The sequence below is a fragment of the Tenrec ecaudatus genome, chromosome 14, assembly GCF_050624435.1.
Source record: "Tenrec ecaudatus isolate mTenEca1 chromosome 14, mTenEca1.hap1, whole genome shotgun sequence".
Lineage (NCBI taxonomy): Eukaryota > Metazoa > Chordata > Mammalia > Afrosoricida > Tenrecidae > Tenrec > Tenrec ecaudatus.
This window is the reverse complement of record NC_134543.1, coordinates 104,586,469-104,611,743: the sequence shown is the minus strand read 5'-3', so window position 1 is coordinate 104,611,743 and position 25,275 is coordinate 104,586,469. Positions and strand designations below refer to the sequence as shown.

General features: G+C 47.3%; 1 protein-coding gene across 1 annotated transcript in view; it reads left to right on the top strand.

Annotated features, from left to right (window-relative positions):
- Nucleotides 1-18,814, top strand: part of TGM5 (transglutaminase 5) — a 30,084-nt gene extending 11,270 nt beyond the window's left edge. The window contains exons 6-12 of the mRNA XM_075532297.1: nt 10,314-10,452; nt 11,801-11,904; nt 11,980-12,219; nt 16,428-16,790; nt 17,125-17,285; nt 18,229-18,362; nt 18,661-18,814. Coding sequence (XP_075388412.1) covers nt 10,314-10,452; nt 11,801-11,904; nt 11,980-12,219; nt 16,428-16,790; nt 17,125-17,285; nt 18,229-18,362; nt 18,661-18,814 — 1,295 coding nt within the window. The remainder of the gene's footprint in view (nt 1-10,313; nt 10,453-11,800; nt 11,905-11,979; nt 12,220-16,427; nt 16,791-17,124; nt 17,286-18,228; nt 18,363-18,660) is intronic.
- Nucleotides 18,815-25,275: the final 6,461 nt, after the last annotated feature.

Below are 25,275 nucleotides of genomic sequence, written 5' to 3'. Positions count from 1 at the left end.
GACATGGTGAAGTCGGAGCACCACCACACTCGGGGTGGCAGAGAAACAGAGAGAGGGCCGGAAAGCTGTTTTTTAAAGCTAGGCATCCTGAGAATGTGTTTAGAGCTCTTTCCCATAATTGCAGGGAGCAAATGGGGAGGGGAACAGGGAGAGAGGAATGGCTGAAGGGTGGAAAAGTTCAAGGTGTGGTTGTGAGCAGTCTGGGATGTATCTCCACTGTAAAATGGGATCGACACTATGGGGACGGAGAGAGGTGGAAAGTAGCCTGGCTCGGACTGCGCCCTGCCCTTACCACAGCAGCCCCACTTGTAGGTCTGTCCTTTATGTTCTGGGTCCACATTTATGACTTGGCTTGCATAGAGGGATCTCTGCTTAAAATTTTTTGAAAACCCCTGGCCTAATTGTTCACTCAGGTTTTTTCTAACTCAAATATGTAGGGCCTCTGAAAAGCATGTAACTGTCCCCAGTTCTTGCTGTTTTTGCTGAACCATTAATGCACAGAGAATCCTGACCAAAGCCTGGGCAACAGCTGGATTTCCGTGTCCCCCCTTCTTCAGATCCCAGTTCAAAGCCTCCTCTGTGCAATGCCTTGGCTTGCCCCAAAGTCTACTGGGATTCTCCACTGATTCATGGAAGAGTGACGACTGTCCACAGTTTTCTTCCGAGGGTGGTTGGTTAATAATATGGGTAGCACTTAGAAAATTGTCTAACACATAGTCTTACATAAGGGCTAATGATTATTTTTAGTCTGGTTCTGCTTTGTCTTCTACCTCTGGGGCTCCATTGAATATTTGATTAAGATATTCTTAAAGAAGCATGGACTATTTTATTTGTTTGTTTATTTGGGGGGGATATGTTGTATTTATTTAAATATGTTTATTGGGGGCTATTACATCTCATCACAATCCATAGATTTGTCCCGTGTGTCAAGCACATTTGCACACATGCTGCCATCATCATTTTCAAAGCATTCCCTCCCTACTTGAGCCCCTGATATCAGCTGCCCATTTCTTCCCCCTCCCTCCCCACCTTCCCTCATGAACCCTTGATAAGTTATAGATTATTATTTTCATATCTTAAAAAAAATCATTTTATTGGGGGCTCGTACAGTGATTATCATAAGCATGTATTATTTTATTTGCTCACAGAGGAGAGAGACCAGTCATAAGCCATATGGCATAGGAATGACTTACCTGAAAGGTCAGGTTAATATAACTATCTCCTGGCTGTGGGGGACAACTAAGGCCTGGGAAGAGGTGGAGTAGGTGCTGTGTTTTACCACTTGGGAACCTACTGAATCCAAGGGGAAATTAAAGATGATAGAAATCACATTTAAATTAAATTATTTGACTCTGTTAGCTGGAGCATTGACGGTATCATTCAACATAAGCTACAGAAATGCAGCAGCAAAGCCAATTGAGTGTGTGTCAATGAACTGAGTTCTAACTTTCCACTGGCTTCTCTTTTGAAATTGGAGCCATGTTTCCACCCGAGGAGAAAAAGAACCACTTGGAAGACTTCATGACAAGTCTCAAAAACACACTCATAGGGGTTTGTTTTGCTTGTTGGGTTTCTGTTGTATTTTGTCAATTGAGCGGAGGTTTACGAGCAGATCGGTTTTTCATTCAGCCATTGATAGGCGTTCTGTTTCATCCCACTGATTGCAGTCCCCACAATGTGCCGCCATGTCTTCCCAGTGTGTCCTGTTTCCATTCTTCTTTCTTTCCCAACCCTTCCAGAATGGATCCTGGCCACATGCTGCCCACTTGATCTGAGATTGTTGATTGCTCGAGGCCAGTGCACCATTCTAGTGTTGTCCTTCTCCTGATGGACCTCTTGATGGCTCCGGTGAGACTGAGCCATGGGGAGGATTTAACTTCCAGACCTGACCGAAGGGTGACAAAGGGCCGTAGCCTTGGGATGTCCACCAGTCTCTATCTGACCAGTATGTCTGGTTTTTTATGATGTTGAGTTTTATTCCACGCTTTCCTACCACTTTGTCCAGCGTCTTCTAATGTGACCCCTTTCAGAGCAGTTGGTAGTGGTAGCTGGGCACCATCTAGGTCTTTTAGTCTCAAGGTCATGGAGATTGATTCTAATCTGGCCCATTAGTCCACTAGACTAATTGTGTTTATCCAGCTTCAAGTTCCCTCCTCTTTCTTTCCTTTGGGCTAAGAGAGATAAATAATTGCACCTTAAATGGCCACTCACAAGCCTTTAAGACCCCAGTCACTACCCAGCAAATAAGATGTAAAACATTGTCTTTGTGGAACATGCTATGCCAATTGACCTTGGTGTCACCCAAGACCATGATCATGATCTCCCAGGCCCAGTGACAAATCCCCTCAAAGTGTTTGCTTATATCTAACAAGTTTTCCGAACGTTGCCCCCTGTGTATGCTCTATCATGTTCATGATTAAATTTGCAACAAAAGTACAAGTGCAAATATCCGCTCTAAAAACTATTCATATTTATGAGTATTCTCCCATTTTCCCTCCCACACCCTTTATGTGTATCTGGGTATCTACTTGCAGATCATTATTATTGCAGGATTGTGTACATAGCAGTATTTACCTCTATTGCCTCGATCTCTTACACTCCTCCCGAGTCTTCTCTTGCCTCCATCATTTTTCACATCCTCACTCTATTGTCTATTGCCTTCCCCATCACTCAAGGGAACACTGCTCATTAGCCAGTAGGTTTCCTTCCTCCCCCCTCCCACACCAAGTAACCATCAAAGAGTGCTTCTTTTAGTGTGAAAACCTTTTCTTCACTTTTTACAATAGTGTTCTTATACAATATCTGTCCTTGTAGGCTGGGCTGCTTTCAGTCAGCATAAGGTCCGCAGGCTCAGCCATATTTAGAGGGGTTTCACAGATTCATCGTTACCCTGCAGTATTGCATAGTATTCCATTATGTAGACGAGCCATGGATTGTTTATCCATTCTGCGGTTGATAAGTCCTTAGGTTGTTTCCATCATTTTGCTCTTGTGAGTAATGCTGAGGTGAACATGGGGGTCCCAGTGCTTATTCACATTGTGGCTCCTGTTTCTCCAGGATATCTAAGTGGTGGGATTGCTGAGTCACGTGGTATTTCTATTTCTAACTTGAAAAAAAATCATTTTATTAGGGGTTCATACAACTCTTATCACAATCCACACATACATCAATTGTGTAAAGCACATTTGTCCATTAATTGCCCTCATCGTTCTCAAAACATTTGCTCTCCACCTAAGCCCCTGGCATCAGCTCCTCATTTTTCCCCCTCCCTTGCCGCTCCCCCCTCCCTCATAAATGCTTGATAATTTATAAATTATTATTTTGTCATATCTTTCCCTGTTCGACGTCTCCCGGCACCCACTTTTCTGTTGTCCATCCCCCAGGGAGGAGGTCACATGTAGATCCTTGTAATCAGTTCCCCCTTTCCAACCCACCCTCCCTCTAACCTCCTAGTATCGCCACTCTCAGCACTGGTCCTGAAGGGATCATCCACCCTGGCTTCCCTGTGTTTCCAGTTCCTATCTGTACCAGTGTACATCCTCTGGTCTAGTCAGACTTGCAAGGTAGGATTCGGATCATGGCAGTGGGGGCGGGGGGTGGGGGAGGAGAAGCATTTAGGAACTAGAGGAAAGTTGTATGTTTCATTGTTGCTACACTGCACCCTGACTGGCTCATCTCCTCCCTGAGACCCTTCTGTAAGGGGATGTCCAGTGGCCTACAAATGGACTTTGGGTCTCTACTCCACAGTCCCCTCCTCATTTACCATGATATGGTTTTTTTTTGTTCTGATGATGCCTGATAACTGATCCCTTCAACAACTCGTGATCGCACAGGCTGGTGTGCTTCTTCCATGTGGGCTTTGTTGCTTCTGAGCTAGATGGCCGCTTATTTACCTTCAAGCCTTTAAGACCCCAGATGCTATCTCTTTTGATATCCGGGCACCATCAGCTTTCTTCACCACATTTGCTTATTCACCCGCTTTGTCTTCAGTGATTGTGTCAGGAAGGTGAGCATCATAGAATTCCAGTTTAATAGAACAAAGTATTCTTGCATTGTGGGAGTATTTGAGTGGAGGCCCAATGTCCTTCTGCTACCTTAATACTAAACCTGCAAATATATGCACATAGATCTATTTCCCCATCCTCATACATAAATATATTTACATATGTACATGCCTGTATTTAGACCTCTATAAATGCCCTTTGCCTCCTAGCTCTTTCCTCTATTTCCTTTGACTTTTGTCCCACTATCATGCTCAGTCTTCATTTGGGTTTCAGTAATTCCTCTTGGTTACATTACCCTTGATCATGCCCTACCATGCCTCCTACACCCTCCTCATCACCGATTTGGATCATTTGTTGTTCCCTTACCCCTGAGTTTGTTAACACCACTACCTTTTCCCTACCTCCCCCTCTTCCATGTCTCCCCAGAACTGTCGGTCCCATTGTTCTCTCCAGATTATTTGTCCAGTCTATCTTATTTAGACAGACCTGCGGAGATAATAACATGCACAATAACAAGACACAGCAAAACCGAGCAACATTATACAACAAAACAACAACAATAAACCAATGACAACAAAACAAAACAAGAAAGAAAAGCTTGTAGTTAGTTAAGGACTGTTTGTTGTCCTTTAGGAGTGTTTTCCAGTCCAGTCTGAAGCCCTGGCCCCAAAGTTCACCTTTGGCATTCCCTGGGGACCTCACCACTCCATTCCCTTGCTTTCTATTGCACCCCCTTAGTGTTTTACCTCATTGTAGCAGGATCAGAAAGGGCACGATTCCCACACTGTGTCTCCGGTGTTGTTCTCTATAGGGCTATGGGTCAGTGAGTGATGTCATGTCTCACAGTGGGGCCGGCCACATGATCTTCTTTATGGATTGGCTGCTCTGAGTGGAATTATTGTCCTCAAGCCTGGTGGGCCAGGATGTGCTCCACTCTCTCCTCCTCCCCCTTCATCTGCTCCCGTGTGCTCCGATCAGATATGTCCCTCTCCCGGAGCTGCAGATTCAGTGCCGTCCTCTAAAATAAATTCTTCTGGGGGGAGAGCTCTATTTCCAGCTCTTAAAGAAAGCACCCTGTCCTTTCCCACAGTGGTTGCACTGTTTTACAATCTCGCCGCCCCCTGGTCAGCCGGTGTTTTCTTTCTTTTTCACTTTGCTATTGATTCCGGGATGAGATGACATTTCACTGTTGTTTTACTTTGCATGTCTCAAATGACTCATGGTCTCGGGCATGTCTTCGCATGATTGTCGGCTGCCTGCATGCCTTCTTTAGTGAAGTGTCTGTTCATGTCCTCTACCCATTTTTTTAATGAATTGTCTGGCTTTTTCTAATCGAAGTACTGAGGTTTTCTATAAATGTTACAGATTAGTCCCTTGTCTGATACGTATTTGCCACAATTTTCCCCAATCTGTGATTTCCTTTTTACTCTTTTGGTGAAATTGCTAGATGTACATCAATGTCTGTGTTTAAGAGGTCCAGTTACCTAGCTTGCCTTGTCCTCTTTGTCTTTTCAGTTAGGTTTGAGATCTGTACCCTGTTTTAGATACCCTCAGTTTGTCTCTATTTTTTTGTAGTGCTCTTTATTGTTCTTGGTTTTATGTTGAAGTCTGATCCATCTTGAGTTTATGTTTGTGTATGGTGAGAGATAGGGGTCCTGTTTCATTTTTCTGTAAACAGATATCCAATTTGGCCAGCACCATTTGTCAAACGGACTACCTCTTCCCTCAGCTAATGAGTTTCAGCTCTTTGCTAAAGATCAGCTCTCTGTAGGTGGGTAGATTTACGCCTGGCTTCTCAGTTTCGGTCCCTTGGTCTATGTGTCTTTGTATTAGTAGCAGACTATGTTCACAGCCATGGCTGGGCAGCAGGTTTTAAGGTTGGGAAGTGTAAGACCATCTGCTTTGCTTCTCTAGGGAGAGTTTCTTTCCTTTCCATAGAAAGTTGATGATTTGTTTTTCCATTTTTTGAAAGAATACTATTGGTATCTGAATTGATATCATTTTATTAGTCCTAAGTGTCTCATCTTTGGGGTGGCCATTGTAAATGGTGAAGCCCTGAAGGCACCGTGGGTTTGGCATTAGGGTATGAACCATAAGGTCAGTAGTTCAAACCCACAAGGTGCCTCGTGGAAGAAAGGTGAGGTTGTCTGTTCCTGTAAAGATGTGCAGTCTCAGAAGCCCTGTGTAGCATGGCTAGGAGTTAGCATTGGCCAGGTGGCAATGGTTTGAGGGAGGGAGGGTGTTACAACTGGTACTGTTTTCCTGATTTCCTCTTCAGAGTTCTCTGTTTATATAAAGGACTCCTACTGACTTTTGTATGTTGGTCTTGTACCCTGCCACTCGGCTGAAGCTTTCCATCAGTTCCAGTAATTCTCTAGCTGAGTCTGTGCAAATAGAATTGCCTCTATGCCAACTTGAATTCCTTTCATGTATCTCTCTTACCTAAAAGCTCTCGCTAAGACTGCCAGCACAATATTGAATTAGAGACGCACTTGTCACTCTCAGGACAGTCTCCATCACCAGTTACCAGCTAAAATTGTGCTCTTTTATGACAGTGATGCCTTTTCATTTTTATATCCCAGATATTTAACTCAGTGCCTGGTTCTTAGCAAGAGTCCCCACGTTAAGTGCTCAACTCTTCAGTGAAAGGTTGGCAGGTCAACCCCATCCAGAAATGACCTTCAAAGAAAGGCCTGGGAACCCGCCTGTGACCGTTCACAACCTTGGAAACCCTGCGGAGGACAATGCAACACTAAATGCATGGAGTTGTCATAAATCTGAACCAACTCCACAGTGATTGGCTTTGTGTGCGGGTTTGTTTCCAGTCCAAAGCAGAGCCGGACATGTGTGAAATGAAGGTTGACTGGCTGAGTGAACTCGGCAGACCTCTCCTCACTTTGGCCACCTTTGGCCAAGCATCCTTGCATGAGTGTACAGGCATGTGTGTACATGCACACAAGCATATGGGCCTCTTATGGGTTTCAAGTGTACGAGGGGATCAACCCTCACACACGTATCCATGAGTCTCCATCCTCCAGCAGACTGAGTTACCAGGATCGTTCGTCTGTGGAACCTTCGTTCCCAGAGGGCAAATTCACCTCAATAGGAATTTAATGAGCATCTGCTCCAAGTGCATCCTGGTGCTCAAATGAAGGAATGTGAGAAGCATATTTGGTATGGACTTTTCTTTAGGGATTTGTAGTATAATTCATCAGCCAAAAGACGTATATGAAATCATAGAGAACTCAGTCCAGGGAGGAAATGTGTGACACAGGTCAGTGGGATTATGAGAGCATGAGAAAGGAGATGAGTGTGGCCTGGAGTTGTTGGGGGAACCTCACAGAGGGAAAATTCCCGAAGGCTACTTCCTGGAGGCCTGGTGGTACCTGGTAGGTAAAAGCTTTGCGATCAGAGAAACGTGAACCCAAGGCCTGCCCTGGCATCCCACCTTCTGCCATGTGACCTCCACCTAAGTGCCAGGTTTCTCATCTTTAAAGTGAAGGTAATCATGGTGTTGCTAAGAGGATTACGGGAAATAATATCGGCACAGTGCTTGGCACCAGGCCTGACACCCACAACAGTGATAATGTGGTTGGCTGGAATGGAAGAGGTGCTGGTTTAGACTGAAAAACAAGTTCAGCTGGGAATGTGATTCATGACAGTGAAGTCTCAGCTTCAAGAGTTAAATTTAGGAGTCGTCGACTCAGAAGTAAGACTTGAATTCCAAGACGAGGTCTTTCGAATCAGAAGTAAAACTTGAATTCCAAGACGAGGTCTTTAGGGGAATGTAGCATAAGAAGGATAAAAGGGAGCAAGGCCCCTTTAAACATGTATAGATGTAGGATTTGGGCTGTACAGGCTTGATCACTCTCTTGGTAGGATGTTGAAGCTTAAGCCTTCGAGGTAAGAAACCCTTCTTGCCCCTCTGCCGATTCATTCTGTTCCCCGATGACAAGCTGTCCCCTATGCCCAACGACAATAGTAAATTGAGGCTCCTTCGATACAAATTTATCCTCCCTCAAAACTGAGGTTCCACTGACAGTCAAGTTTGTTACCCAAAGCGTGGCATTCACCACTAGCGCACTGCTTTGCTCACATTGGAAAGCACCAGAATGGGTAAAAGATGAGTGAGAAATTGCTCCTTCTCAGCCACTAGCAGAGATGCACCAAGGATCTGCAATAGGCCTGGCCTGTACTGCGAATGGCTTTCTAACAATAAAGGTGGATATTGAACAGTACCCGCTCTCAGGACGACAGACTCATAAATCACTACAAGCAACACGAGCTGGCTAAAGAGACCAGTTTAAAGGGCTATGGAGCCAATTCCCTGTGCGCGGGTGGGAAAAGGAGTCCTGATGGGGTAGCAGGTCTGCACTCGGGAGAAAGATGTGCTCTCTGCTCCCATCAAGATTGACAGCCTAAGAAACCACAGGTGCACTTCTACCCTGTCCTGTTGGGTTGCTACGAATTGGAATCAACTCAATGAGAGTGGGGTTGGTTTGGGTTTAGGATGAACAGTGCCCTGCTAAGGTTTGTTAGCAGGCGTGACCCTACCACTGACATTTTAAGTGGCTTTCAGTGAATTCATACCTAAGTTGGGGTGAAGAATGGAAGCGTGCTTGCTCCTTGACCTCCCTGCCACCCCCGCTTGGCATGTTCTCTTGTTACCATGCATGTCATCCACCATCCTGTGCCCATACAGATGGCCAAAATGCCTCATTTCAACCTCAGTGGCTGCTTTTTCACCTTCACCATCACCTCTAGGCTGTCCTGTGTCACCTCCACCTACTTCCACTTGCCAGCTCTGCCCACTCTCTGCCCTAGTTCCTTGGCCTTGTCCAGACCTGCCACTTGAGAGTTCACCATTTCCCTTCCTGCTTCTTTCCTCCCAGTCCTGGACTTCATGCAGGGGTGTGTCCCCGCCTGGAGAAGCTTTGTGCCAAAGAAGAAGAATGTTGATGATTAAACAGTATAATCCATGTCACTGAATTGCACATATGAAAATGCTAAGTGGAAAATGTTTCTTTGCCTATCTGTTTGCCACAATTAAAAAGTGGGGGGTGGTGCTAAATGCTTATAAGCAATCAAATGTTTAGTATAACTATTTAAACTAAAAAATGGTAAATGTGTAAAACCAAACCGCATGACAGTAGTGTGCATGAGGAACCCTTAGAAATAGATGTGTCTTTTACCTTCGTCATTTGACCTCTTGGAATAGGTTAGAAGGAAATAACGATTCAGTTACAAAGATAGTCCTCACCACATGTTCACGACAGGAGAAAAAGAACTGCAAGCCAACTAGAAATCACCGCCGGTGGAAGCTTTGAGGGACATTTGATAACGACAAGAAAAATGCTTGGGACGTGCAGTGAAGGCAAGATGCTAAAATGCTGAATGGGGCACAATCCTCAGATGTGGACTGAGTACTCAGGGTGAAGATGTAGCAGGGAGGTCAGGATTTGAATGACAACTCTGCCACTTACTAGCTGTGTGACCTCGATCAAACGAACACGTTCTTCTTAGCCTCTGCTTGTTCACCTTTCAGAGAGGGATGCTGTGCAGTTGTCCAGAGGAAGCTGTCATTGTTAGGTGCCAGAACATTCATTCCAACACCTAGCCACCCTACGTGACAGAATAGACCTGCCTCCTGGGTTTCCTGGCTGTAATCTTTACCAAAGCAGATTCCCAGATCTTCCTTCCACGGAGCCACTGAATGAGTTAGGATACCAGGCAATTTGCTTAACGGCTGCACTATTACCACGGCTCCTCATCCTGAGGATGAAACTCACTGCTGACTCATAGTGACCCCTGTAGGTTTCCGAGGCTGTAGTTTACAGGAATAGGAAGCCCAGGGCATGCTGGTGGTTTTGAACTGTTGACCATGCAGATCACAACCCAACGCATACCGCTACACCACCAGGGCTCCCCATCCTGAAGATTATGTATGGGAAACCTTAACACCATGCCTGGCTCCTTAAACACAAAACAAAAAACCACTAATGGTGGTTGCTGAGAATGAATTGGGTGGGTTATCACTGCTGGAGTTGAATAGACAGGGGTGGGGGATCCCTAGGACACTGAGTGGTGGGTGAGCTGAGCAGTGCTGTATTTAAAAGAACACAGAATGTGGGGTGTACAGCAAAGGCCAAAGAAAAGAAGCTGGCTGGCGAAGGAGAGATGACACCAGCCAGGTGTCCCAGACAACTCCGCCCTGCTCCTGCAGATGCTAATGATTGCCCACTGCCCCAGGCTCCAGTCTAGGAGCTCCTGGGTGCACCGCCCACAGGAGGTTTTTCTGCCTTTCTGCAGTGATGAGGTGCCTGGGGATCCCCACCCGTGTGATCACCAACTTTGAATCTGGCCACGACACAGATGGAAATCTGATCATCGATGAGTATTACGACAGCACGGGTAGGATTCTGGAGAACAAGAAGAAGGACACTGTCTGGTGAGAGACTCCCCCAACCGATTCCTAGGGCCTCAAATCAGAGCCAACCCCACTTGAAGAATGAAGGTGGGCTGTGTGCAGGAGCCTGCTGTCCCTCTTAGAGTCTAAACTCCAGGTGTCCCATCTCCGCCCTGCAACAGCATCAGGTGGTCCTAGCCCTAAGGCCCGGGGACGTCTAAATTAAAAACCCCAACCACCCCAGCAGTGGCTGACGTCTGCAGAGAGCTGTGCTCTGGGATGGGGTTTTCCTCTTTGTCACCTTCCTCATTGAATACCTGCCTGTGGCTCACACCACAGGAGACCTGAAGCTTTCCTCCAGACACAGACCACAAACCCCTCTGAGACACAGCCATCCACACAAGAAAGGAGCCACGAGGATTCTCTCTCTCTCTCTTTTTTTTATCATTTCGGGCAGAGGGTGACTCATATAGCTCTTATCGGAATTCATCATACATCTACTGTGTCAAGCACATTTGAACATATGTTGCCATCATCATTTTCAAAACACTTTCTTTCTACTTGAGCCCTTGATATCAGCTCCTCATTTTCCCCCTGCCTCTCCTGCCTGCCCTCCCCCACAAACCCTTGACAATTTATAAATTATTATTATTTTGTCATGTCTTACACTTCCCAATGTCTCCCTTCACCCACTTTTCTGTTGTCTGTCCCCCAGGGAGGGGGTTATATGTAGATCCTTATGATCGGTTCCCCCCCGTCTCCTCCCACATTCCTGTACCCTCCTGGTATCGCTACTCTCATTGGTCCTGATGGGTTTATCTGTCCTGGATTCCCTGTGTTTCCAGCTCATATCTGTACCAGTTTACATGCTCTGGTCTAGCCGGATTTGTAAGGTAGAATTGGAGTCATGCTAATGGAGTGGGGGAGGAAGCATTAAAGAACTAGAGGAAAGTTGTGTGTTTTGTCAGTGCTGTACTGCACCCTGACTGGCTCGTCTCTTCCTTGTGACCCTTCTGTAAGGGGATGTCCAGGTGTCTTACAGATGGGCTTTGGATCTCCACTCTGCATACAAAGACTCCTAAGTGAGAAACTGAACATATTTTTATTTCCGCTGCCTCTGGACTCCCCCCACCCCCACCCTCCAGAGTGACATTCCACGTCAGCAGAAGGGATCTCTTCTGGGAGGCAAAGGAGGGTCTCAGAAAGCAGTTCTAGCGCTGTGCGAACCACGGAGACGTGAGACCATGTGATGTCATTCTCCGTGGGTCAACATTTCCATCTGATGGCTCATCAGCTCATTTAGCTTCTGCCTTGCTCTGGAGGGAAGACCAGAAGTTCAACTTCTCCCTTGGCTTCCACTGACCACCATGTCTGCTCTGGCTTCTCTCAGGAACTTCCATGTCTGGAATGAGTGCTGGATGGCACGAAAGGACCTTCCTCCAGGATACGGAGGCTGGCAGGTGCTGGACGCCACCCCTCAGGAGACAAGCAATGGTGAGGTGCCCATAGACACTGCCCCACCCTGCCTGGCCCTGCAGCCCCACCAACGAGGTCTTCTGTTCTCCTCAGGCCTCTACTGCTGTGGCCCTGCCTCCGTGAGAGCCATCAAAGAGGGCGAAGTGGACCTGAACTTCGACACGCCCTTTGTCTTTTCCATGGTGAATGCCGACTGCATGTCCTGGCTTGTCTTCGAAGGGAAGGAACAGAAACTTCACCAGGACACAGATTCTGTTGGCATTTTTATCAGCACGAAGAGCATCCTGAGTGATGAGCGAGATGATGTCACCGAGAACTATAAATATAAAGAAGGTATGACCAAGCCAGCCCCACTCACTGGGCCCAAGCCCTGCGGGCACAGCCAGCCCAGACAGGCCTCTGGGATCAGAGAGCTCCCACAGCCAGGAACAGCAGTTTTAAGGTTCCCTTCACTTACCACCACCCCATATCCCAGGGCGCAGCAGGTCCCTCTGGGCCACTCCGGAAAATAGGTACATTGATTGGAGGGCCGTTGAGAGTCACCCGCCAGCAGTGCACAGTTCCCACTCCTGCCTCCGAGATAAAAGCAGGCTCCTGCTGAAGATGGCAGGGGAGACCCTGAGCTCTCTCCTGCTAATGAGTTTGATGACTTTAACTTTTCAAGCAGTGAGTTGTGTTGAATGTTTGGAGGACAGTTCCAGGTCACCAGCTAGCACCAAGGCCAAAGAAAGAGTCCACCTCCCACCCTCACCCCCTTTCCAGGCCTGGGCATGTCAGAGGTGGTTCTACAATGTGACGTCAGAGAGGTGCCACGGGGCAGCTGAAATGGTCAGTGGTGGATGAAAACAAAAACAGTTGCCAGCAAGTGGATTCTGACCCCTGGCAACCCCAGGGGTGTCACAGCAGAACTGTGCTCCCAAGGGTTTTCCGTGGTATATTGTTTTCCTTGCAAGGGGTGACCAGGTTCCCCATCCCACCCAAAGGCTTGTATAGGTACGTTTGAATAGTCAACCTTGCCAGCAGTGGCTTAGCCATTGGTCTCACCTGGGGACAAGGATTAGACTGAAACCACAAACCAAACTCACTGCTTATGTGAGTTGCCGACTCAGATTGACCCGACAGACAGAGTCGAACTGGCCCTGTGTGTTTCTGAGACTGTAACTGCTTAGAAGATTGGAAAGCCCCGTCTTTCTCCTGGAGGGGCTAGTGGTTTCATACCACTGACCTTGACCAACACATAATCACTACTCCATCAGGGCTCCTCAGGTTGAGGCAAACTCCTGGAAGTTGAGAAACATCAGTCACCAGGAAGCCAAGCAAACATAGCCAGTCCATGAGAGCAAGAAGGGGCAGGGACGGGATCTGCATAACGGGGTGGGGGTGGGGGCTGGGAATAGCTGAGCGGTTCCTGGGAGCGCTGGGGAGGGATGGCTGTGGTTTCCCACATGAGCCTTTCGCACAGATTCAGAAGCTCCAGAATCCAACCCCAGGCCAGGAACTCAGACTATTGGCATGGGGGATTGTGTTGGGGTTATCCAAGAACTAGATTCTGGGATAAGCAGGCAAGTGGTTTCTTTGGGAGGCAATTCCAGGAAATATGGGGAAAGGGAGAAGAAGCCAATAGAGGGGACATTATCAGAATTGATACGTTTTGTTGGTAAAAGTGCTTAGTGGCTAACTGAAAGGTCTGGGTTCTAACTCCCCGGCCTCTCCTCGGGAGAAGGAGGAGGCAGTCTGCGTCTGTGAAGATGAGCAGTCTTGGGAACCCAGGGGAACAGTTGAACTCCATCCCAAAGGGCCGCTGTGGGTCGCAGTTGATGCAAAGGCAACATTTTAAGACAGTTCTTGTTCCAATATTTCATGATGCTCTCTGTGCACCTTTGCCCAGTAAATTGGGTTTCTCTTTCCTGGTTGCCTTAGGTCTGTCCTGATCCAGTTCTGCCCCCTTGACCCTTAACCTTCACCTCGTGGCTTGTGAGAAAATGGCCTCAGATAGATGACTTTCAAAGAAGCATTCATGAGTGATACTGTTCATCTTATTGATCCAGTCCACTATTCACGTAGCTCAAAGATGACCTTCTGGAGTACTGTGGGCTCAAGGTTTAAGGAGTATCCCAGCGTGCTAGTATCAAGAATCTTCCAGCCTCACCTAAGCCCCGGAGCTGGAGGCTTTAAGAATTTGAGCTCTAGTTCCCATTTTGCGCCTGTTCTATTCCGATCCATGTTTGTGTTGCGGAGAGAACAGCCGGTGAGGTCCTGTGTCGTGTAGACCTGCTTCCGGCAGTCCCTGAACTAGCTTCTTCTCTGCGTCCTTGGGTTCCTTCGTTCTCTTTAACTGCAGACATGTAGTGATCAATAGTGAGTCTTGTTGTTGAGAGAGGCACCCGATGCATGACGGCTCAAGACTCTGCCCAGCCCTGTGCCATTCTTACCATTGTGCCCCTGTGTGAGCCCAGTGGCACAGCCACTGAGTCAGTCCGTCTTGTTGAGGGGCTTCATTTTCTCACTGCCCCTCCTCGTGACCAACAAGGATGCCCTTCGCCAGCGACTGGTCTTTCCTGACAACATGCCCAAAGCATTTGAGTCGAAGTCTGGGCATCCTTGCCTCTAAAGAGCATTCTGGCCATACAGCTTCCAATAGAGATTTTTCTGTCCTTTTCACAGTCCGTGGTATGTTCAGTACTCGTCACCAGCACCACGATTCAAATGCATCGAGTGTTCTTCAGTCTTCCTTATTCAGCATCCAACTTTCACCCACGTAGGAGGCAATGGAAAATACCACGGCTTGGGTCAGGCACACCTTAGGCTTCAAAGTACCATCCTTGCTCTAAAAAGGTCTTATGCAATAGATTCCCAATGGATTTAGCATTGTGGACCACTGGAGCTTAATTCTGTGGGTATCGTTGACAGGCAAATGACAGAACTGAGAACCATTTAGTATAAGTACGATCCAATTAGAAGGTGTCCTGATGGCATAGTGTGTTAAGCATCAGGCTGCTAACTAAAAAGCGTTTCCAATCCACCAGCCACTCCCTAGGAGGAAGATGAGGCAGTCCTCGTCCACGTAAGATGGCTAGCACTAGAAATCCACGGGGTAGGTCTACTCTGTCCCGGTCAGTTACTCTTAAAACCCACTCCCTGGCTAGAACCCGGCTGCTTTTTGTGTGCTTGTCATTTACCTGAAATTGAAATTTAACTGGCCCTACATTTTTTTTCTTAAGGACCACAGGTGATTCCAATGGTTTGCATTTGACTACTAGCCTCAAGGTTGGAGGTTTGAACTCACCTAGTCCTGCAGCAGAATAAGGGCCTGGCCATCCGCTTCTGTAAAAATGACAGCCAGGACACACAACGAAGCAGTTCGACTCTGCACCACACGGGGCCACTGTGAGACAGATGTTGCTATATCTAGCACCACTAACTCAGAGACCAACTAAGATGTAGAACATCATCCTGGAGACACAATGGGCTCAGGAATCTGCGTGCCAACTCCTAGTCGAGGCTCCTCCTGGGCCGCATCAATTCCCTTTCCCTTTTGCTCCATACGTGGAGGCCACTGGCAACAGAGCGAAGGTGCTAATGCCCGGAAAGAGGGCCCATGGACACAGAAATGGTAGATTGGAGGGGATTTGGTGAGGCGTGGAGAGCATGGTTCGTGGGCTTCTGCTGTGACCCCCATGGAGGGGGTTGGAGGGATTTGGAATGGCATTCTGATGATATTGATGGCCCTGCGCAGTCAAGCCTCTTCAGGCCAGCACAATTCTGGCCTGCCCTCCTCGAGCCTGACAGGATCTAAGGGTTCACCTGACCACAGAGAAGTCCAATCCAATCTGCACCTTTCTGGGTCCACTCTTCCTGCAGCAAATATCTCTAGAGCTGGGACCTGGAGTTAGAATGACCCCAGACTGGGGAGATGAATTGGTTTCCACCTCACGAGGTGGTAGTGGCTGTGTTCTTGTGGGGTGGAGCCGGACTCTGGGAAGGGCTAGTAGAGGAAATGGTTGGAAGCCCGGGAGCCTTCCCCTGCACATCCAGCTCGCAGAACTTCCCCACCCCACCCCAACACACCCAACATTGAGCGGGAAGGCCTGGGCCACTCAGGGGACTGTAATTGCCTCCTTTTTGCTTCTGCTCCTCAGTTTCCAGAAATCCACTTGCTTTAATTATTATTCGTTTGGTTTGGGAACGGGAACATCCAGAGATGGTCAAGAGCACAGGTGTGGGGGCTACGCAGGTCTGGTTCCTCCTGGACTCCAAGTCATAGTTGTGCAAGTTGGGCAAGTGAAACAACCTCTCTAATCGAATGGCTGGAATAGCATCATCAATAACAACAGCAATAATAATACACAACTCCAGGCTGAGGTGAACATTGAAGCCAAGCAAAACCTGGCACGTAGAAAGCTCCAGCCCCTCTGTAGACATGTTTGGAATAGGTGTAAGGATAATCGGGGTGGAGTGAGGGGCAGGCCTGAGGAGGTTTCAGTCTCGGCCTAACCCCGGTCAGCCCGGGCCGCAGCTACTGCGATACTCTCCTTTCCCAGGTTCCCCGCAGGAGAGGCAAATATTTCTGAAGGCTCTTCAGAAGCTGAAGGCTGGTCTATCCGATGGCCCCTACAGAGCAGATAAACCTTCCAGATCGACCCCTGTGAGCGGGGACAGGTCTCGAAGCCTGGCAACACCTTCCCCACGGGCCAGTGACGTCATCCAAGTTTCCCTGAAATTCAAGCTGCTCGACCCACCCAACATGGGCCAGGACATCAACTTTGTCCTGTTAGCCCTCAACATGTCCACCCAGTTCAAAGAGCTCAAGGTGAACCTGAGTGCCCAGTCCCTGCTGCATGATGGCAGCCCCTTGCCCCCATTCTGGCAGGACATGGTCTTCATCCCCCTCGCTGCTGAAGAAGGTATGGGTTCTGCGATGGAGGTGGGGACAGGCGGTGTACACAGGGTGGGTCAGGCAAATGCCAACAGGGCACCTTCTCCTCCATTCTCTCCCTTCCCTTCTTTATTGCCTTAAGGAAAGTTTTGGAGTCCCTTGGGCATGGTTAGCGTCTCAGCCTGCCCAGTGACTAGCAGGAGGACCTTGACTCAGTCATTTAGCCTCTTCATCTCAGTCTCTGCCCCTGAAGAGTTCCGATCTGCTTCACAGGCTCAGTTCATATTGGGTCCCCCAGAACCAACTCCGCCCCACCTGAGTTCTCCAGCCCTTCTGACCCCATCCTTGTGTTCTTCCCCCAGAGAAAACCCATCTCTGCAAAATCCCCTATACCCAGTACAGCCGATTCCTGTCCATGGACAAGCTGATTCGCATCAGTGCCCTAGGGGAAGTGGCGAGCTGCCCCGAGAAGATCTTGGTGACTAAGATCATCACGTTGGCCTACCCTGCCATCATGATTAATGTAAGCAAGGGTCTTGCACATGGCCTGGGTAGGGGTGCCCCTGGAGCCCAGCTGGGAGAGGGTATATTCTGAGAGGGTACCCTGGGCCTGCTCAGCAGAGAATGCCCTTCTCTGCTCTGCCTCTTCAGGCATCCCAGCTATTTCCCTGCCAGGGAGGGGCAGGTTGATCTTGCACCATTGAAAGTCCTCTTGCACCATTGAAAGTGTTTGGGGTGAATCCTTAAGCAGAGGCCATGCATCCCTGCCTTGAGCCATTTCTCCCAGTTGGCCTTCCCCAGCATGTAGAACAAAACACACATTACACGTAACAAAACGCAAACATTTCCGTAACAATACATGCATTCAGCTTGTGGATGCATGCTGTCATTTTGCCTAGTCCACGAAAGTTTCCAAACAGCTGAGCACAGCTCACTAACTGGATTCAACTCAGAGTTGGGAAAATACAGGCTTCGAAAGTCCAGCGTTCCTGAAACAGACCTAGGGAGCAGTGCCGGAGATGCCTTCTCGTCCACTGACTCAAAGTGACCCCCCAGAGCAGTGGTTCTCCACCTTCCTCATGCCGCGACCCTTTCAGACAGTTCCTCATGTGGTGGTGACCCCCAACCATAACATTATTTCCGTTGCTACTTCCTCACTGTCATGTTGCTACTGTTATGAATCGGGCAACCCCTGTGAAAGGATCGTTCGACTCCCAAAGGGGTCGCGACCCACAGGTTGAGAACCGCCGCCCTAGAGGGTTTCTAAGGCGTTGTCCATCTTTACAGACCACCTCAGCTTTCTCCTGCTGAGGAGCTGGTGGCCTTTGAACCGCTGATCTTTCAGTTAGCAGTCCAAGGCGTACCCAGTAATCACCACCAGGACTTCTGTAGGCCCCTAAATAATTCCGTAAATTAACCAATGAGCACTAATTGCCCTGTCCTGCTTTTTTTGCAACTCTGCTTAGGTTCTAGGAGCCGCCGTGGTGAATCAGCCGCTCTCCATAGAGGTGATATTTGTAAACCCCCTCCTTGAGCAGGTTGAGGAGTGTGTGTTGACCGTGGAAGGCAGTGGTCTCTTCAAGAAGCAGCAAACAGTCTTGTAAGTTCTGGGAGTCATCAGGCATCTTTCCCATGTTATCCAGGGATTCTAACCTCAAACTCACAGGCAGCAAGTTGATGCCGACTCATATCAACCCCTGCAAGTCCGCCTTGTGGGTGTCTGAGACTGTAGCTGCTTAAGGGAATAGAAAGTCCTCTCTTAACACTGTCCTTTCTGCTGGCTAGGTCAGGCTTGGAGAACGCTGGGGGAAGGAGGAGAGCAGAGAATGGAGTGGAGAAGTGTTTGGGAGCTCTCCTAGCCCCTTTACTTTGCTGACATTCTCTATTGTTTACTGCAGCATCGGAACCCTCAAATCCCAGCATCAGGCCAGCGTCACTCTGGAAATTGTCCCCTTCAAAAGTGGCCAACGGCAGATTCAAGCGAATCTGAGGAGCAACAAATTTAAGGACATCAAAGGTTACAGAAATGTCTATGTAGACTTGGGCTTATAACTTCTGGGGCAACAGCTGAATGCATCAATGCCAAGCTTCGGGAAGAGGAGCACGTCCAACGTGAGCTGTTCCATTCCTCTATACGAGAGGGTTCACAGGCCTCCAAGGGGAGCAAAGGGGGGTTTCCAAGATGGGCAGCTTCCTGAGCTGTTTGCACATCCCCCCTAAGACTCTGTTCAGACCCCAGGGATTCCCTGGTATTCCATCCTGAAGTGACATGGCACAGAGGGCAGAAGGCACTGATTGGACTTGGTCATGACTTACGTGCCCCCAGAGGACAATGAACAGGAAGACTTGCTGAGCAGCTCACTGGTATTTTGTGGCTGCCATGGTTAATTTTGTAGCACCAGTAAACTCCAGTCCTTGCTTTTTGTCCCCATGTAATTAGTGCTTTCCTTTCAGCAGCTCCCAGTAGCTCCATGGATGCTGTGAGTAGCCTATTGTTTCCTAGCTTGCACCCATCCCTTCAGGAAATGCTTACTGCCTGGTGTGTGCCTGAAGGAGCCCTGGGAGCAGAGTGGTTACACCTCTGTTAACTGCAAGATCAGCAGTTTGAAACCATAAGCCACTGATGTGGGAGAAAGATGAGGCTTTCTACTCCCATAAAGAGTTACGGGCTCAGAAACCCACAGGGGCAGTTCTGCCCAGACTGTGAATCAGAATCAACATCATGGCAGTGCATTTCAGTGTTTTGATTTGGAATGTGTGCCTAGGAGCGCCAAGCTGGTGGAAACGGTTAACACATGCAGCTGGCAATGAACTGAGAGGTTGGTGGTTGGTTCCAGTGGGTACAGGGCTACCTTGAAAGACAGACTTGGAGAGCTGATATCCTAAAAACCTGTCCTGGAAAGCCCTATGGAATCCAACTCTATTCTCACACACATGGGTTACCATGAATGAGTCAACTTGGTGGCAACTTTATTCAGGAGGAGAGGGGGATGGGGTAGAACTAGCGGTGGTTATGAGTTAGGCTGCTAACCTCAAGATCAATGGTTTGAAACCACCAGATCCTCCTCAGCAGAAAGACAGGACCTTCTACTCCTAAAAACAGTTGCAGTCTTGCGAACTCACTGGGCAGTTGTACCCTGTCCTAAAGGGTCACATGAGTCCGCATTGACTGGATGGCAGTGAGTTTGGTTTGGGATTAACTCCTGAGTGTGGGGGCTAAAGCAATAAACAGAGCCAAGATCCTGCCCTTGGGGAGCTTGCATTCTAATGAGGAAGGGCAGGCAATAAACAAAAAGCAAGTGAGATACTTACAGGTTGCATAGCAACAATCCAGTCAGAAAAGCAACAAAGTCTGTAAGTGCTTCCACCTGCTTCCTCCGTTCTTAGTGTGTTAGAAACAAGCCTGGGTGATTTCCACGCACTGGGTCTCCCTTGGAATCTCTATACCCACGAAGCCTATCTGTCCTAATAGTTCCAGCCTTTGGGCTGAGAGGCCACAGGTCTTTTATGGTCATTCAATGCCTTGGGATGGCCGGAGCCCAGGAGGTAAAACCAGCCGAATAATGCAGTGAGGTAAGATTTTAGTAAAGAATGATGTCCCTCTCAGGCTTTTCGGTTGGTTGTAGCTTGTGTTCAGGATCATTCGAACTCTACCTTCTCTGGGCCCTGGAACACACACCATCTTCCTTCATAATCTCCTCTTGGAACGTACTGTGCAAAGATCTCCGTGAGGAAGGCCCGATGCATCTGCCCTCCAGGTGTTGGCTTCGTGACCGAGACGGCTGCTCAGGGTGTCTATTAAACACATACACACAGTAATTAAATAAGGAAATGCAATATTCCCATTATGTATACACAAAAGGGCAACTGTCGTAAATCAGAGGGAGAGAAGAGGGTGTGGTGGGAATGACACAGTAGGTCGATCGTCCTGTGAGAGAGGGGGCTGAGAACCAGGATCTGGCAGCAGGGTGCTGGAAGCCACCTAGGGTTATGTCATCCTATAATTATTGCCTGTCAGTCATGAAAGAAATGGTTTAAGGAAAACGTGGTGGAGAAGACTGTCTTACAGAGATAATGACTTCTGAAGTACTTGGAAGAGCTTAGTCACCACACCCACTCTTTCTTGAACTCTGGGTTTGTTTGTTGTTTTTTTAATGCCACATTCATTAACTCTCTCACTAAACCAATATTTACTGAGTCTCTACTAGGACCCAGGTCCCGGGCTAAGTACTTAAAACTCCAAAAGACCAGTCCCCTCCCTCAAGGAGCTCAAGTCTAAGTGGGTGGAGTCTCAAAAGCAAATAGGTTATAACGTAAGAGTGGGAAGAATCACCAGTGGAGTTAGCCCAAGGTGTTGTGGGAACCCAAGGATGGGCAATTAACCTAGGCCCTGAGTCATAGATCCAGGTAGTCTTCCTGGAGGAAGTGGTCTTTAGGCGGAAAGCTGAAAGACTAGGAGTTAGCCAAATAAAGACTCAGGTTTGGAACGGGTAGGTGTAGGGTAAAACAATGGGGAAATGCAAGCCATTCGGGTCACTAGAGATCAAAGGGAGTGGGAGTCACTGGCAGAAAACAGTGAGGCAGGAGCCACGTGATGAAGAGCCCCAGCTGATGGTGGTGTAAGGAATGTGCATCATATGCATTGAAGAATTGGATCACATTCACCCCTCGTCATGTTAGGGTTCAGTGCAAAACCCACGGCCATCTAAGTGAGCCCAATTCAGAGTGGCTGACATAGGGTTTCCAAGGCTGTACAACTTCCCTAGAGCAGGCAGTCTCATCTTCCTCACACAGAGCAGCTGGTGGGTCTGAACCATCAACTTCGCAGTGGTCACGTCAACGATTCCTTGACAGTGCTATTCAGAGTGCCTTTACTCTGGCCGAGTCAGAGCAAACTTAAATGTGATTTAAGATACCTTTCATGACACTCTCGCCTGCCTTTAAAAAAAAAACAAACTCATTGCCACTGAGACAATTCTGATTCCTGTTGTCCCTCTGGGACAAAAGAAAACTGGCCCATAGGATTTCCAGGGTTGTCAATCTTTACTAATGCACTCTGCCTCATCTTTCTCCTGAAGAATGGCCTGTGGGTTCAAACCGAGGACCTGCTGATGAGTGACCGAGCACTTAACCACTGCATCCCCCGAACTCTTGGGCTTGCCATCATTATGGGCTGCAGAACAACCCGTCTCCAGCTGCTGAGGCAGCCTCACGGCTGTTCTTAGGGTTGAACCCCCTTTTGCAGCCACAGCATGAATCCACCTCATTGAGGGCCTTCCTCTTTGTCACGGTCCCTCTAGTTTACCACGCATGTCCTTCTCCAGGGACTGGTCTCTCCTGACAACATGTCCAAAGTACATGAGACTGAGCCTCGCCATTCTTGCCTCGAAGGAGCACTCTGGATGTACTTCTTCCAAGACAGATCTCTTTGTTCTCTCGGCACTCTGTGGGACTTTCAAGATTCCTCGAAAGCACCGTAGTTCAGATCCATCGGGTTTTCTTTGGGCTCCCTTATTCCATGTCCAACTTTCACACGCAATATGAGACCATTGAAAATATTATGGCTTGGGTCATGCACACCTTAGTCCTTAAAGTAACCTCCTTGATTTTCAACCCTTGAAAGAAGTCTTGTACAGCAGATTGACCCAGTGCAACACATTGTTCGATCTCTCTGCGGCTGCTTCCATGAGCATTGACTGAATCCAAGCAGGACAAAATCCTTGACAACTTGAACCTTTTCTCCACTGTTCATGACGACTGCCTATTGGGCCACTTGTAAGGATATTTGTTTCCTTGATATTGCGTTGTAATCCATACTGAAGGCTGCAGTCCTTGATCTTCATCAGTAAGTGGTTCAAACTTCCTCAATTTCAGTACGCAGTGTTGCGTCATCTGGATATTGCAGGTTTTTAGCAAGCTTTCTTCAAATCCTCATGCTGCATTTTCTTCATGGAATCCAGGTTCTCTGATTAGTTTCTCAGCACACAGATTGAGTAAGTATGGTGAGAGGACACAACCCTGGCTCACACCTTCCCTGCACCTGCCAGTCATATGACCCAGATCATATTGGATAATCTTCATAACAGACATTCAAGGGAGGTATTTTATAGAGGAAGGACTCATTTCATAGAATATTTGAAACACAAAGGGAAAGTGTCATGGACATTTGTTGATTTATTTTTAAGCTTTCCAGAATTTATCGCCCTTTTTTTGATCATGTCAACTTCCCCCCTCAACCTCTTGTTGAGGAATCTCTGTTGTGTGTGGTGTCTTAGCGCTTCTTGAATTGGTGTTTTGAGGGATTCTTGACATGATCTCTTCAAACATTTATTCGGCTCCATTCTCCATTTCCTCCTTCTAAGACGCCAATTTCACATACATGTTTTCTATCCATATATATCCATCCAATAATCCATACCCAAATTATTCTGTGTCATTGGTTGCAAACTCTGCAATGTGTCACCACATTGCTCATTTCCACCCCGGGTTCCCCAGACCCTCTTGTCCAATAAGTATCTCCTTCCCTGTCTTCTTGTCTTCATTTTCTGGAAAATAGGGCCTTTGGGTTTCATATAGTTGGTTGTTCTAAGGAGCACATTTCTCACATGTGTTATTGTTTATTCCATAGAGCAGTCTATTAGTTAATTAAAATGTGCCCTCTAGGAGTGCTTTCATGAAGGTCTATGTTTGAAGGTGCCTTAGCCCTTGCCGTTCCTCCAGTCTCTATCAGACTAGTAAGTCTAGTCTTTTATATGCATTTGAGTTTTGTTGTATATTTGTCTCCCATTCCACCAGGTCCTTAATATTGTATCCCGGGCCAGAGCCATCAGTAGTGGTGATGAGGCACCCTCTTTCAGGCTAGAGAGAACTGTGTCCATGTGGGTCATTAGTGCTTCGGACGAATTGCTTTCTTGAGTTTTCTTGTTTTCTTCACTCTTCTTTGCTTTGCTTTGGGCAGTAAGAGACCAGTAGCTTTATCCTAGAGGATCACTTGCAAGATTCCTTTTAAGACCCCAGATGCTACTCACCAAGCTGGGATGTAGAGCATTCTCTCTAGGTATTATGTTATGCCACCTGATTAGAGTTTCCCCAAACTATGATCCTTAGCCTTTAAGAGCAGTAGCTCAGTTCCCCAAGATGCTTGGTTATGTGTAAGAAGTTTCCTTAGCTGTGTTCCCTACGTGCTCTATTATGTATGTATATTAATATACATGCGACACAGACAAGTATGTAGAAAATTTCACACCCATATTTATATATGCATATGAGTAGAGTCCTATAGGACCTCCCATGCCTATTTAACATACACATCTACTTATGTATTCACTCACAAATTATTGTTTGTTATTACTACTGCTGCAAGATTGTATATGTTATAATATTGACCATAAACCCAAACCAACCTCCCTGCCATCAGGCCAATAGTCCTCAGCGTCTTTCTTTGTCCAGTCAGTGTCTCTGTCTGTACTGTGTTGCCTTGGCCTTCACCAGAGTGGTAATTACCAAAGAATGTTTTGTTTTCCTTTTTTTTTTAATGTGTGAGCCTATTCTTGATTTTATAATAGTAGTCCAATACCATTTCTGTCCTTTTGTGAGTGACTGATTCCACTCAGCATAAGGTCCACAAGCTTCACCCATGTTGTGAGAGGTTTCACAGACTCGTCATTAATCTTTACCATTGCATAGTGTTCCAGTGTAGGTGTGTTCCATAACTTTATCCATTCATCTGCTGATGGACACCTAGGTTGTCTCCATCTTTTTACTATTTTAAATAATGCTACAATTAACATAGGTGTGTGTTTTAGTGTGTTATCTATAGTGTGCTTCAATAATTGAAATGGTGTTAATAAACAGAAACTTAATCTCTCACAAATTAGGAAACTGGAAATTTGAATTCAGAGCACAAGCTTGAAGGAGAATATCTCTCTCTCATCTCTTGGCTTTCGGAGGTTCCCAAAAACGCACCCTTAAGTCCACTCTTTGCTCTTCTTTCTTAGTGGTAATAAGACCTTGTCTCCTTTCAGCGTCTGGAGGCATGGCATTTCTTGGAGATCCTCGTGTGTCTTGGGATCAATATTCTCCTGGATCTAGGAAGTTCCAAGGGCAGGACCCTGCATCCAAGGGACACGCTCCCCTCCAAGCTCTTCTTTCTTAGTGGTGGTAGGTCCTCCTCTCTGTCATCACTTCTCTCTTCTTTTTGCTCTTACAAGATAAAATGTGTTCCTCAGCACATTCCAGGGAAATTCGCCTGACAATCAGGGATTTGATTAAGGGACAATTAAGGGTTTTGATCCCACCTTAATCCTCTTGTGACTGATTGGCTTATCATATCATATCATTCATGAAGGATCATGGCTTAACTTCAAAATTGTATCACTATATAACTGCTGAATCACTGAGAATCATGGTCCAACCACGTTGACACATAGTTTGGGAGGATACAATTCAGTCCATGATAGTGTGCAAATGCCTCTTGGTATCATCGCTCTTACTTCTCTAGGATATATGCCCAA